This window comes from Culex pipiens, chromosome 3 (genome assembly GCF_016801865.2).
Source record: "Culex pipiens pallens isolate TS chromosome 3, TS_CPP_V2, whole genome shotgun sequence".
Lineage (NCBI taxonomy): Eukaryota > Metazoa > Arthropoda > Insecta > Diptera > Culicidae > Culex > Culex pipiens.
The window spans coordinates 128376413-128389082 of record NC_068939.1 but is presented as its reverse complement, the minus strand read 5'-3'; the positions used below and the strand labels follow the sequence as shown (position 1 = coordinate 128389082).

The following is a 12670-nucleotide window of genomic DNA, read 5'->3' as shown; positions in this document are numbered from 1 at the left end:
GTTTGTATGTTTTGTTTGTTTGTGTGTTTGTTTCACACACTCTCACTTTTAATTTTTCGCTACCTCCTCGATCATACCGCCTTGCCTGTAACTCGTATGCAAGCCACTCAAAGACTTGCACGCGAGAAAAAAATCCAACAGGAAAAAAGCTGCAAACAACACCAACACACGTCCAACAAGAAAAAGAAGTGACAGCAAATCGAAAACGTCAAACGCTGAAAAAAATCCGCTTGGTGCATCTCGCTCGTTCCGCCGCGGCCGTAAAATCTGTTTTTCCCGTGCAAATCGACCGTTTTCCAGCTCAAAATCACAATGTTTCGCACCGCTGGCGTGCCCTACGTCTAAACGCACAGGCAGCTTCCCGAGTGTAGTGTTCCGAGTCGACTTCCGGGCGGGGTGTGACGAGCGGCACCCGCCGCCAGAATCTTTGCGCGGCGTCCCAAAATAAGCAAAAGAGTGTAAAACGAAGCCTCGCTCCTCCTTTTGACGAACCAGCCAATTTCATGGCATAAACAAAAGTTCTCGTTTGGAAACAGGTGAAAACAGTTTGCAAACACTTCTTTGGAAATGGATCAATATCCTCCGTACAGCATCCAGCAACAACCGCCGGTGACGGCGGCAGCAGCTTCGTACCCGTACCCGGATGGGCCACAGCCGGAGAAAAATCCTTCCGACGGTGTTGCGCAAATGGCGCAGAATCCGTACTACCAGGTTCCGGTAGATCCACAAGTGAACTTTACCGGTGGGTTTGTCCCCGCGGAGGTTCCCGTTCCGAACGGGATGGTTCCCCAACCGGCGTACAACTCCTACTATCCGGAGCAGGTGCCACAGCAGCAGCAGCAGCTTGCAGGACCGGAACCGCCGGTTCAGTACAGTCAGCAGGACTATGCGCGGGAAGCGAATGTGGCACCCGTGGAGTACTTGCCGGAAGTGGGGATGCCTGCGATTCAGCAAGGAACGGGTTCCGTTCAGCAGGTTGAACAGTCTGCGGAAGGAGTGGCAAACGTTGCTTCAGCACCGGGTTTTTGCGAGCAGATTCAGCAGGGTATGGATCTGCCGCAAGCAGTTGCTTCCGGAGAGACAGGAAGCACGGTGTTAGTCAATGATAAGGAACAACAGCTAGTCGGTTCCGGTAAGTTTTAGAAGTTCCATACCATTACATGTGTGAGCGAGTTGTGGCGCTATAACCACGGCAAATAGTGTCCAGGGCATTTGTGGAAATACAATGTCCCATCCCCGAGGGTCCCGGAGCACCAAAACTTCTTAGCATGGTGGCTTCCAACGATTTATTGCCTATAAAACAGGAACGTGAGCGGGGGATCCCCACGTTTCTTCCTCCCCTGTAGATTCAGAACTGTATTGCTGTTTGAATATTCGTGTTCAAATTCAATCCAGTTCAACGAATCATCTTTGCGGTAAACTTTACGCAGTTGGCCTGGCCGTTTCGACTTTTGTGATGTTTCAATGCATGTTAATGCAATGGCGCACTGCAAATGTTGATAATGACAAGAAGATGCTAGGCGTCAATCAACCTAAGGCATTCTCCAGGATGCCCTCGAAAGACTGGCTGCGCTAGGGTTAGATTAGATTAGATTAGAAGTTCCATACCATTACATGTGTTACCCAAACACAGACGTGAATATCAAGTATATAGAATGTATTTAGGATCTGATCTAAAAGAGTTAGTTGTAAGATGTAAGAGCCATTTGTATGTTCTTCAATTTTAGCAGTTGATTTTTGAAATAATGTGTCAAATTTTTTTTAATAATATCTTATGTGAATTGATTGTAGCTGGCATAGATGTAATCATTCAGGAAAGTAAATTACTCGAAAATGATGCCAATGAATGCAATGAGATGAACAAAAGTTCCGATTTACAGAAATGTCGATGTTAAGTAAAAAGATCCTTTCCAAAGATTGACGTGGAAACTCGATGGTATTACACCTTTGAAGTGGTAACAACTAACTAACTGTTTATTAGAACATCAATTCAAAGTAATGTTTTAATTAGGACTTCCAGAATACCGACGAAATTTTTATATGACGGAGCTCCAGCCAGATTCATAGTCCATCGGAGACATGTTTCCGGTAAATGAGGTGTAGAAGTTAAGATAATGCTCATTGAGTACTTTAAATCGACGTCCGTGATAGGGAAACGCCGTTTTGGTGGATGTTACATGTGAGCATTATAAGTACCTGACAATCAAGTCAGTGTTAGGAAAGGGCACGTTTTTTTGGAAATTAAGAACATTTTGACTTTCTTTAAAATTTGGAACATTTTTTTTGAAATTAAATATATCTTTATTGAACATTCTTATAATAATTACATTTCATTTATATTCTAAGTGGTATGGCTAAATGCTCTTCAACTTTGTTGTACTTTTCGTTTTATTATTAACTGTTCACATTCACTTATTTACTTCAAATTGTTTTACATTTTTGCACTGAATAGAATACATTTGGGTAAAAGAAAAAAATCACTTGAACAACTAATCCTAACTTAAAACTAAAAAAAGTTAATTCATTGAAATAATCAAAATCATTAGAACGAGTAAACTACGAACTGTATTTTAAGATAAATCCTCCTAGCGTTCTTACTTGTTCCTGGCGAGTTTTGCACCCACGCAGCGTTGTTCTCATCTCGATGAAAATGTTCCGAAGTTCTTGTGGTGAAAACAGGTCACTATTGCCTTCATCCGTTGATGCTGGTTGGTTTTCCCTCGGTTGCTGACTGAAGCCAGGAGGTATTGTATTCTCTGCAACTTATTGCCACTGATTCAACGGCAATGGCTGTAGATTTGGAAAAACTCGACGATTTGGTTGGTGCCTCGTCGTTGCTTGCTGCCGAATTTTTACAAACTCAGCTCGTTTTGGGCAGCTCCGATGATTGGTCGAATGGTCGCCACCGCAATTGAAGCATTTGGCTTCGATGTGCTCGTTGATTGTGTTGCAAGCCTGAGTTTTGTGCTCACCTCCGCATGTTGCACAACGACTCTTGATGAAACAGTTCCTTCCACCATGTTTCTCATCATTTTGTTGGCACACACATCCACACGCAAGATGAGAGCTAAACTGCTTAACGAAAGTCGCCATCAATATCTTTTCACTTGCCCTAACGTTTTCAAAGCGCTTAAGATATGAAATTGCTTCCAACTACCGGCAACGTGTTCTTTTGAACATGAGTTAGTCACTCACTTGAAAAAAAAAATCCCGAAACATGTAAATAATGAGCAAGCGCTATCAAAAAGACAAACGCGCCAAGTATTTTGACGTTTGACTTTCGACGACCCATTCCAATCGAAGGCTGAAGAAAACCGAAGGCAAATAAAGAACAAAGGGTGGCCACCAACACCACCAGCAGCGCCTGTTCGAGTAAGCCAGTGGTGCCAGGAAACATTCTCTATAAATGCTACTTTTCGTTAGTGATCGCTTAAAATTTCATCACAATTGGCAGCACTAAGCAGACCCAAAAGAGCGCTGGAAGAAAAAATAACTAAGCTGAAAATAGAAAAATGGGCGTGGCCCAATGCATTCTCGTCTGATTAGAATACACAAGGGAAATATTTTTTTAAATGCTTGTAAAAAGAATTGGATAACTTTTAGTAAAAGTGAAAATAAACAGAAATGTTCACAAAAAGTTGCTCTACTCGTTGAGGTACTTGGTTTTAGTAAATTTCAAGGAACACTCCAGATTATCCAGCATCATTCATTCACGACCGCTTATTAGGCTTAAAATAAAATATTTCCCCTACTTGATGTTCAAGTCAATGTTAGGAAAAGGGACGTTGACATTCTTTGAAAATCTGTATTGTATTGAGCAAAATTTCTGAAAATTAGCTAAAATCATCTGAACGCACTCCTTAAAAACATGTTTTCTACTTTTCAGAACCAACACCAATCCCGCCTGAGACCACCCAGCTTTCAACTCCTCCTCCAAACGACACCGTAGCAGAACTTACAGAATCCACTCAAAGCACCGACGCCCCACCCGAATCAACACCTTCCGCTCTTGACGCACTCGGCTCCACAACAGAACCCGCTACCGAATCAACGGAACCCACCCCTATAGTCAACTCCGACGCCGCACCACCGGCAGATCCCCCCATCGTCGAGCTCGACGACAACTCCAAGGACGACTGCGTCATCACGTCCCCAACGCCTCGCCCCGAGCTCTGCTCCTCTACGAAGAAAAAGCGCCGCCGAATCGTCCAGGAAGACGACAGCGACGACGACGAGTGCGAGCGGGAACGGATGGAGCTGCTCCGGTCGCCGGAACCGCCCGCTGCTGTGGAAGAGGGGCCGTTAGATCAACCGGAGGAGAAAGAGAAGACGGGGGAAGACGGCGAGGGTCCGGTGAAAGAGGGTGGAGAGGAAGAGGGACGGTCGGAGTCGCGGAACTCTTGCGAGGACCGTCGGGACGATGATGCTCCGTCGATCTTCCAGAACGTGGTGATGATTCCGGCGGCGGACGCCGAGGCGCACAAGCGCAAGAAGATTCGCGTGCTGGACAGTGACGACGATGATGAGGACGGGCAGCAGGCGATGGCCACGACGGTGGACGATATTGGGCTTACGGGGGAAGGGGCGGACGAGCTGAATCCGGAGGGTGGGATGGATGAGGGAGGTGAGGATGGAGAGTTCGGGGAAGGGTTGGAGCAGATTGTGGCTATGGATGCGCCCATAGTCGACCAGAGCCGGATGCTGGAGGAGGGGGATGATGACGAGGAGGAGGAGGAGCAGGAAGGTTCGGATAAGGAGAAGGACAAGGAAGGAAGCGATCGGGAGGAGGAGGATGAAGTGAACGGAAGTGACGCTGAGGAACCACCTGTCGAAGAGGAGGAGGAAGAGGAAGCGGAAGAGGGCGTGGAAATGATTACGGCCGAGGACGACGCCGGGGAAGCGATCGGAATTGCGACGGATGACGAGAAGGAGCTGGACGAGCCGGAGGCTCAAGAGTCGGAACCGGACGAGCGGGGGAGTGACCAAGAGGAGGAAGCTTCAGAAGATCCCGATGCCGAACGCAGCGAATCCGTTGACGATCAAAACTCGCAGGATTCCAACTCGAACCAGCGAAAATCGGACGAAGACGGTTCGGACAGAGAGGAGGACGAACGGCCACGCAAGAAATCCGGTGAAAGCGGTGACGAAGTGGTCTGCCAGAACGAAGAGGTCAACACTATCTCGCTGCTGACGGACGAGGAAGACGACAACGGCGTTGCGCTGCCACCGCCGAAGAAGGAACTGCCGGTGGTGCGGATAGTGAACATCAAGAAGGAGCTGCTGGATGTGTCGCGCGTCAAGAAGGAGCGGTACGACCCGACCTCGTACTACCAGCAGCAGCACCAGATCAAGCAGCGGCAGCTGGAGGCGCGGAAAAAGGAGAAGAAGAAGAAACGGGAGCGGAACTTTGACAATAACGAGTGAGTAGAAGAGTGTATTTATTTATTTTTTGCTATCGTTTCAGCTGTAGATTCCAAGCTTCCTCAGTGTGAGTACAGGAAGTGCCAGCGGCTACTTGACGAGAAGAAAGCAGCTTATGCGGTGAAGCTGATAGCCGCAACTGATGAGAACGTGGCGCGATACAAACAAGCGCTAAAACAGCAGAGAACGGTCTCCAAACTTAAGAAGCACCAGCTGGAAGACGGCGATCGCGCCGAAATGGAGCAGCTGTTCCGGTAGAAAGAGTTGCGAAAGTTCTACGAGAAGGTTAACCTGTCCCGCAAAGGCTATGCGCCGCAATCCAACACTTGTTGGGATGTCGAGGGAAACCTTCTCATGAACAAAGGTGAGGTGATGGACAAGTGGCAGCAGTTCTTCAACGAGCACCTCAACGGCGATGTAGCGCATGGAGACGGCTTTGAAGCCCGACTTGGACCGCCCGCTGCTGGTCAACAGTTCCCGGCACCTGATCTGGAGACGGTTAAAAAGGAGATCAGGCAGCTGACGAAGATCGGTAAAGATCGGTTTCCCGGTGAGCTCTTCAAATATGGTGGAGAGCAGTTGGCGAGGGCGATCCACTTGGTGTTTTCTAAGATCTGTGGGGGAGTAGAAACTACCAGAAGAATGGATGGATGGTGTCGTGTGTCCTATCTACAAAAAGGGCGATAAGCTGGACTGCGGCAACTACCGCGGCATCACGCTTATCAACGCGGCCTATAAAATCCTCTCCCAGATCCTCTGCCGCCTGCTGTCACCGTACGCACGGAGGTTCGTGGGCTTAAAGCGGGCCACCACGGACCAAATTTTCTCGCTACGGCAGATCCTCGAGAAATGCCGTGAGAACAACGTGCCCACACATCACATCTTCATCGATTTCTAGGCAGCGTACGATACAGCCGACCGCGAACAGCAATGGCAGATTACGACGAGAACGGTTTTCAAGAAAAACTGACTCGGCTGATCAAGGCTACCTTGGATCGTGTGATGTGTCACGTGCGAGTGGCAGGGGAGCTAGCGGACCCCTTCCAATCGCATCAAGGGTTACGACAAGGTGACGGCTTATCCAATGCGCTGTTTAACATCGGACTTGAGGGAGTTGTGCGAACGACATTGATATTATAGCGAGGGACCTAGACACCGCCTTAAAAACGCAAGCAAGACGAATTGGATTGGCCATGAATACGACGAAAACAAAGTACATGAGAGGGAGGGGCTCAAAGGACGTTGACCCCCAAGACTCATCCCTTTAGCTGTGGATGGCGATGTGCTGGAGGAGGTGAGCGAATTCGTGTACTTGGGTTCGCTGGTAACGGCCGACAACGACACCAGCTTAGAGATCCGGACTCGTATCCATTCTGCGAATCGCGCCTACTTTGGATTACGGAAAACCTTGACATCTGATCGAGTGCAACGTGCCACGAAGCTGACCCTGTACAAGACACTGATTAGATCGGTTGCCCTCTACGGCCATGAGACCTGGACGCTGCGGCAAGAGGACGAACGAGCCCTTGGAGTTTTCGAACTAAGGTGGAGTACGTACAGCTCAGAAGGCGCATGAACCACGAACTGCTTGCGCTGCTGGGAGGACCGACCATTGTCACCCTGGCGAGAATCGGGAGGCTCAGGTTGGCCGGCCACGTCGCAAGAATGGACGAAGACCATCCTATCAGAATGCTCATTGATCGCGACCGGATGGCGGCTTGGCCGAAGAGCAGTAGCACCGAGCACACGGTGGAGAGATCAGATCGAGGCGGACCTAAGAAACATCTGCAACCTAGGAGACAGGCGAGCTGCAGCCCAGAACTGAGCAACATGGAACAACCTTCAGCACGGGCACTGCGTATGGTATTCTAAACTGATTGGTATGGTATGGTATGCCTACCAGCAGTCGTACAAACTGTTGCTAAGACAGCAAACCCATTTGTTCCGGGATAAGAAGCGCCGCCTGGAAGAGTTGCAGTGCCAAGACATGGAACAGCCATATCGTTCCAACGACAGCTGAATATTTACCATTTTCCCTTTCAGACTCTTTTATTTCTTTAAAGCCTAACAACTTTCCTCGCCGTTTCAGCCCGTTCGGCGCCTGGTCCAGCTCCTCCACCGACGACGAGTTCATCCCGAACGACATCTACTTCGGCACGCCGGACCGCGTCTTCACCGCCAACACCAAGATCAAGTGCCAGCGCCAGAAGCAGCTGAACGAGCGCTACTCGGCCAAGTACGGGCGGTCGGGCAAGCGCCGCTACTCGGACGACTCGGACGGGGAGGAGCGGCGCAAGCGCAAGCAAAAGCTGGACCAGCTCAGCCGGCTCAACCTGCCGTCGTACCAGCAGGCCCAGCTGCAGACGATGATCAAGAAGAAGAAGAAAAGGCGCCAGGACCGGTTCTACGACAAGAGCCAGGACATTCCGAACGACATCTACTTTGGCAATGTGAACGGTAAGCGGGGGAGGTTCTCGAGGAGTGCGTCAAATTGTCAAAACTAACCAAACTTGTTCTCGACTTGCAGTTCCGTTGCACGTGCTGTACGCCTTCGGGGACAGCTCATCGGAGGACGAGCGGCCCAACACGTCGTGGCGTTCGGAGTCCAGTTCCCACAGTAGTCACAAGTACCACCGCACCGGAGGTGGCCCCGGCAGCCGGGGACCGTACAAAAAATCTTCATCTTCATCTTCCGCCATCGCCGCCTATGAGTAAGTTCCGCGGACTCAAACACTCTAGAGACCTCCATTCCAACCGTTTCCACTTTCCAGGCGTTCCTCGGTGAGTCCCAGCAGCGATCGGTCGGTGCAAGCGATGAGGGAGTACCTCAAGATTGCCGGCTTCAAGCACGTCAAGTTCCACAAGCTGTGGGAGGGCTGCAAGTCGAACCAGGAGCGGGCGAACGCCATCCTGCGGCTGATGCAGGACAAGGGCCTCGAGGGCGAACCGACGGTGGCCAAGTGCAGGGAGTTGCGCAAGCAGCTGCAGATGGAGCGCGAGGCGCAGGTGCTGGACACGAGTTTGATCATTGATTCCGGGGAAGGTAAGGATGCGTGTATGTCTTTGGACTTCTGCATAGTTCTGGATATTCGCTGTAAAATTCAAACAACTTCTGGCAGGATTGTAAAAATATCAAACTACAAATTTTTAAGCCAATTTTTCACTAAGTCTTTTAATTGGTTTTTGGCTTGTTTTTTTTTCAATCCGGAGCAGGTGGAAATAACTGGAAAAGTTCAAGTTCTGTTATTTTCAGGAAGTCAGTATTTGTTATTGAAACACCTAGGTTAGCTGTTTTAATAACACAAAATAATAACAAAGGATTGTTCGTAAAATAACTCATTCTGTTATCAAAAACTATTACAAGAACAGAGAAAAAAAAAGTTTCCGAAAACTCAATTTGGTATTTGCAAGGTATGTTTTTTTGCCACTGTTTATAACTGATATTGATATTATTATCTGATTAGGCTGGTACAAATATTTTTAAAAGTTTTTGTGCCCCCCCCCTCAATATCGGTCCGAAAAATCAGGGGGCAAAAAAAATTTTTTTTTTCAAAAAACTTCGAAATTTAAATGAAAATTTAAGTGCAATCAGCTGAAATCAATTCAAAATGCATTCTCCTGCATTTAGAATCATTTTTAACATGTCTAGGTTTGTTAAAAAATCTCTGGAAATTTTTGAAAATTTTCTATGTACAGTACCGCAAAAAGTTTTATTGTTATAATTTTTATTTTCCTCAAATCTTAAATTTTTTTGAAAACAATGATTGCAAAACTACTGAAGTAGTGTAAAATGCATTTTAAAACACTTTTTCCATTGAAATGTAGTGATTATGGCTTGTTATTTCGATTTTTGTATAAGTTCACAAATTTTTGTTCGCCCGAAATTTGATGATCAAATTGGATCAAATATTACAAATTTTGAATATTTGCTTGGATCCTAGGCGTCATTCATAAAGCAATCTATCCAAGTGAGCAAATAACCAAAATAGCGAAAAAAGGACTTTAGTGAAATTTTGTTAAAGTGCATCGTTTTGAAGTTTTAGCCATTTTAGGTGACTTATTTGAAAATGGTCGCAGTTATTCTTGTTTTTTTTAATTAGTGGCCATCTTTGCCCACTTTCGAAATAATATTTTTGAAAACTGAGAAAATTCTCTACCAGGGCGTCCAATTTTCCCGGGTTTTGAATTTCCCGGGAAACGGGAAAAATATTTTTGAAATCCCACGAATTCCCGGGATTCCGGGAAATTTTTAAAGCAATCATAAAATCTATGTTTTGATAATATTTAATATGTTTTCAAACTTAAAATCATAGAATAAGCTGAATCACTTTAATCTAAATAGCTTAAAAGAAATTAAAAATTGATTTATTTTTTCTTTGCTGTGCTTTAGATTTTAAATGAACTACAATTTTTAATTCCAATGTGATTCAAATGAAAAAAAAGTTTTATGAATATATCTCCTTTACATATTTTTTATACGACATGAATAGAAAAGCTCGAAAATTTTCTTTCAAATTTGACAATCAAAACAAATAACATTACTAGCCAATGTAAAGTTTGAGATAATACAAGCCTAACCCGACAAACTTCGTTCTGCCTTTTTTTTCGTTTGTTGACGTTTTTGGTTTTTTTTGCTTATTGAGCCTAAAAATTTGTTTTTTTTTCAATTTCGGGAATTCCCGGGGCAAATTTTAAAAAAAATCCCGGGATTCGGGAATTTCCGGTTTTGGAAAAATCCCGGGATTTTTGTCCCGGGAATTCCCGGGATGGACGCACTATTCTCTACATTTTGCTTTTTTGATACGTCCCTTAGTTGCTGAGATATTGCCATGCAAAGATTAAAAAACAGGAAAATTGTTGTTTTCTAAGTCTCACTTAAACAACCCATCATATTCTATTGTCGATATCTCTGCAACTAATTATCCGATTTTCAATGTTAAAATATGAAACATTCCTGAAATTTTCCGATCTTTTCAAAAGGATGTAGTATTGAATGTTTGGAAAAATTGTATTAATAATTTGTTGATAGTTCACCCAAAGGAAAAAAATATATCAAAATCTGCAACAGTGGATTTGCTGCAGAAAATGTTACATTATATAACATTTTTTGCAGCAAGCCAGTAGATCATTTTTGGCCGTGTGTAAACATGTCGACGATCTACAGTTCTCACCAACACATATAAAGCTTGTGCGTCCCCGAGCAACACTTCAAAAAGAAGAATGGTGCTCTGTCCCTCACAATTCATCAAGCGTCCATGGCGCAGTGGTAGCGTGCCGGATCAACAACTAAGAAGTTGATGGTTCAATCCTCGTTTTGTTAAGATTTTTTTTTGCAATGCAATCAATCAGCCGTCGGTAATGTCGATAATTATCGGTAACGTAATATTAGTTGATAAATTTCTAGAAATTTTTTCTGATCAGTCGAAAAGGTGAACATTTCAAATTTTAAGCTTCAAAATTCAAAGAACTGTAGGATTCTAAAGTTTGAAACCTAAGATTCACAGATGTCAAAATGTTAAGATCACAATCATAGGTTCCAAAACAACAAGGATTTCAATATTAATAATATTCCAGGATTCCTAGAATATAAAATTTAAAGATTACAAGAATCTAAGATTTCAAAACTCCAGAATTTCCATGATTCTAGGATGTCATAATTTCAAGATAACAATTTTATGATTCAATGATTTTAAAAATTCCAACGAAGAACGGTCCGGTCAGTGACTGAAACTGAGCTACATTTGAAAGTGCTATCAGTCAGCATCGTCAACGATATTTGAATGCTAAAATAAAATGACTGCCATTGATCGCACACGAAGAAATGGTGTGCTAGTGTGCGTGAGAGCAGGTTTAGATAACTCTAGTGGAAACGACAAAACCGAGCTTGGCATTCAAGCAGTCACCCGACACGAAGGCACATGATATCTCTTTCTTTCTCTATCAACCTCTCTCTTTTTTGCTCGTGCGATGCTACGTAGTGACAGCAATCCATTGAATGCAGTCATCATGGGAAAGGTGATCGGAATTTCGTTAGAATGTTAGACGAACTTTGCGTTGCGCTCCAAAATCATCTTTTTGTGTTACCTAATAAAAGAACGCTCCCTTTCACAAAATACATTATTGCAAGATTCTAAGATTTTAATTATTCCATAATTCTATTTATCTTTAGATCTATTTCTATTCTATTTGTTTTTAGATGAATTTCTCAGAGATATTCCATTGAAGATCTAAAAAAACTAGATTATTCTAAAAATACTCTTCCCTCTTGCAATTCCAGGTCGCATCACGCGAAGAAGCAAACGGAACCCTTCGGATCCGAACGCCCCCTCCACGTCGGGCACGGTCGTTCCGCCGGAGAGTGCGGAGGCGATCAACCGCATCCGGAGCCTGGTGGACCCGGACTCGGACGGGGAGTAAGACTCGAAGATTTCGTTTCGAGAGCTGTATGTTGTACATAGCAGGGAGAGAGCGCGCAAGGTGGCCATAAAGCAGATTTTTTTTTCGTTGTAAGCGAGTGTGTGGGCGTGCGAAAATGGTGGCAAAAGATGTTTTAAATCCCAGTTTAGAGGTTAATTTTAAAACACACACACACAGAGGAACAGATGAATCACTTTTATTTTCACTATAAACAACCAATCATTAGTCGGTGCTTTCTCAAAGAAAGCAAAGCAAATTCCTGCAATTTCAGTTTGTTCAGCTCTTATAATAGTATGAAAAAAATATCATTTATTTTGCACGTAATCGATAAGTACTGTGGAAGCTTCCTTTTAAATTTACAGAAGTTAGAAATAGTGAAGAAAAGTAAAGTAAATATATCTCTTCTAGAAAGCAAAACACGATTCACCAATAGTAGTGTATAGCAAACGGTAGCAGTAATTATATAATAAAATAACAAATCGTGAAAGCTTGGTTCTCTTCATAATCAAAATTAACAGTCAGAAGTCATTCTCATTAGCTAAGGGGTCGTGCATAAACCACGTGGCCTCCTTAGGGGGGGGGGGGGGGTTGAAAATTTTACCGAAAAAACCACGAAAAGCCATGGGGGGGGGAGGGGGGGTCGACGGCTGACCACGTGGCCTATCAAAAAATATTTTCTATAAAAAAAACATCAAAAACTGTGCTAATTAAATTTTATGACATGCATACACTTCAATCTCAAGATACCTTGTATTGTCATGTGAATAAAAAAAAACAATTTCATGATTATCGCTCAACATTTCGGTTTCACTACTACATTTGCAGGTGAATC

The 12670-nt window shown here is 44.6% G+C and overlaps 1 protein-coding gene across 1 annotated transcript; it reads left to right on the top strand.

The window, feature by feature from the left end:
- Positions 1-202: 202 nt before the first annotated feature.
- LOC120426192 (protein IWS1 homolog) lies at positions 203-12313 on the top strand. Its single transcript, XM_039590898.2, has 6 exons — positions 203-1132; positions 3887-5420; positions 7511-7878; positions 7949-8132; positions 8193-8464; positions 11699-12313. Exons 1-6 carry the CDS (start codon positions 568-570, stop codon positions 11836-11838), a joined length of 3063 nt encoding a protein of 1020 aa, XP_039446832.1. The 5' UTR covers positions 203-567; the 3' UTR covers positions 11839-12313.
- Positions 12314-12670: the final 357 nt, after the last annotated feature.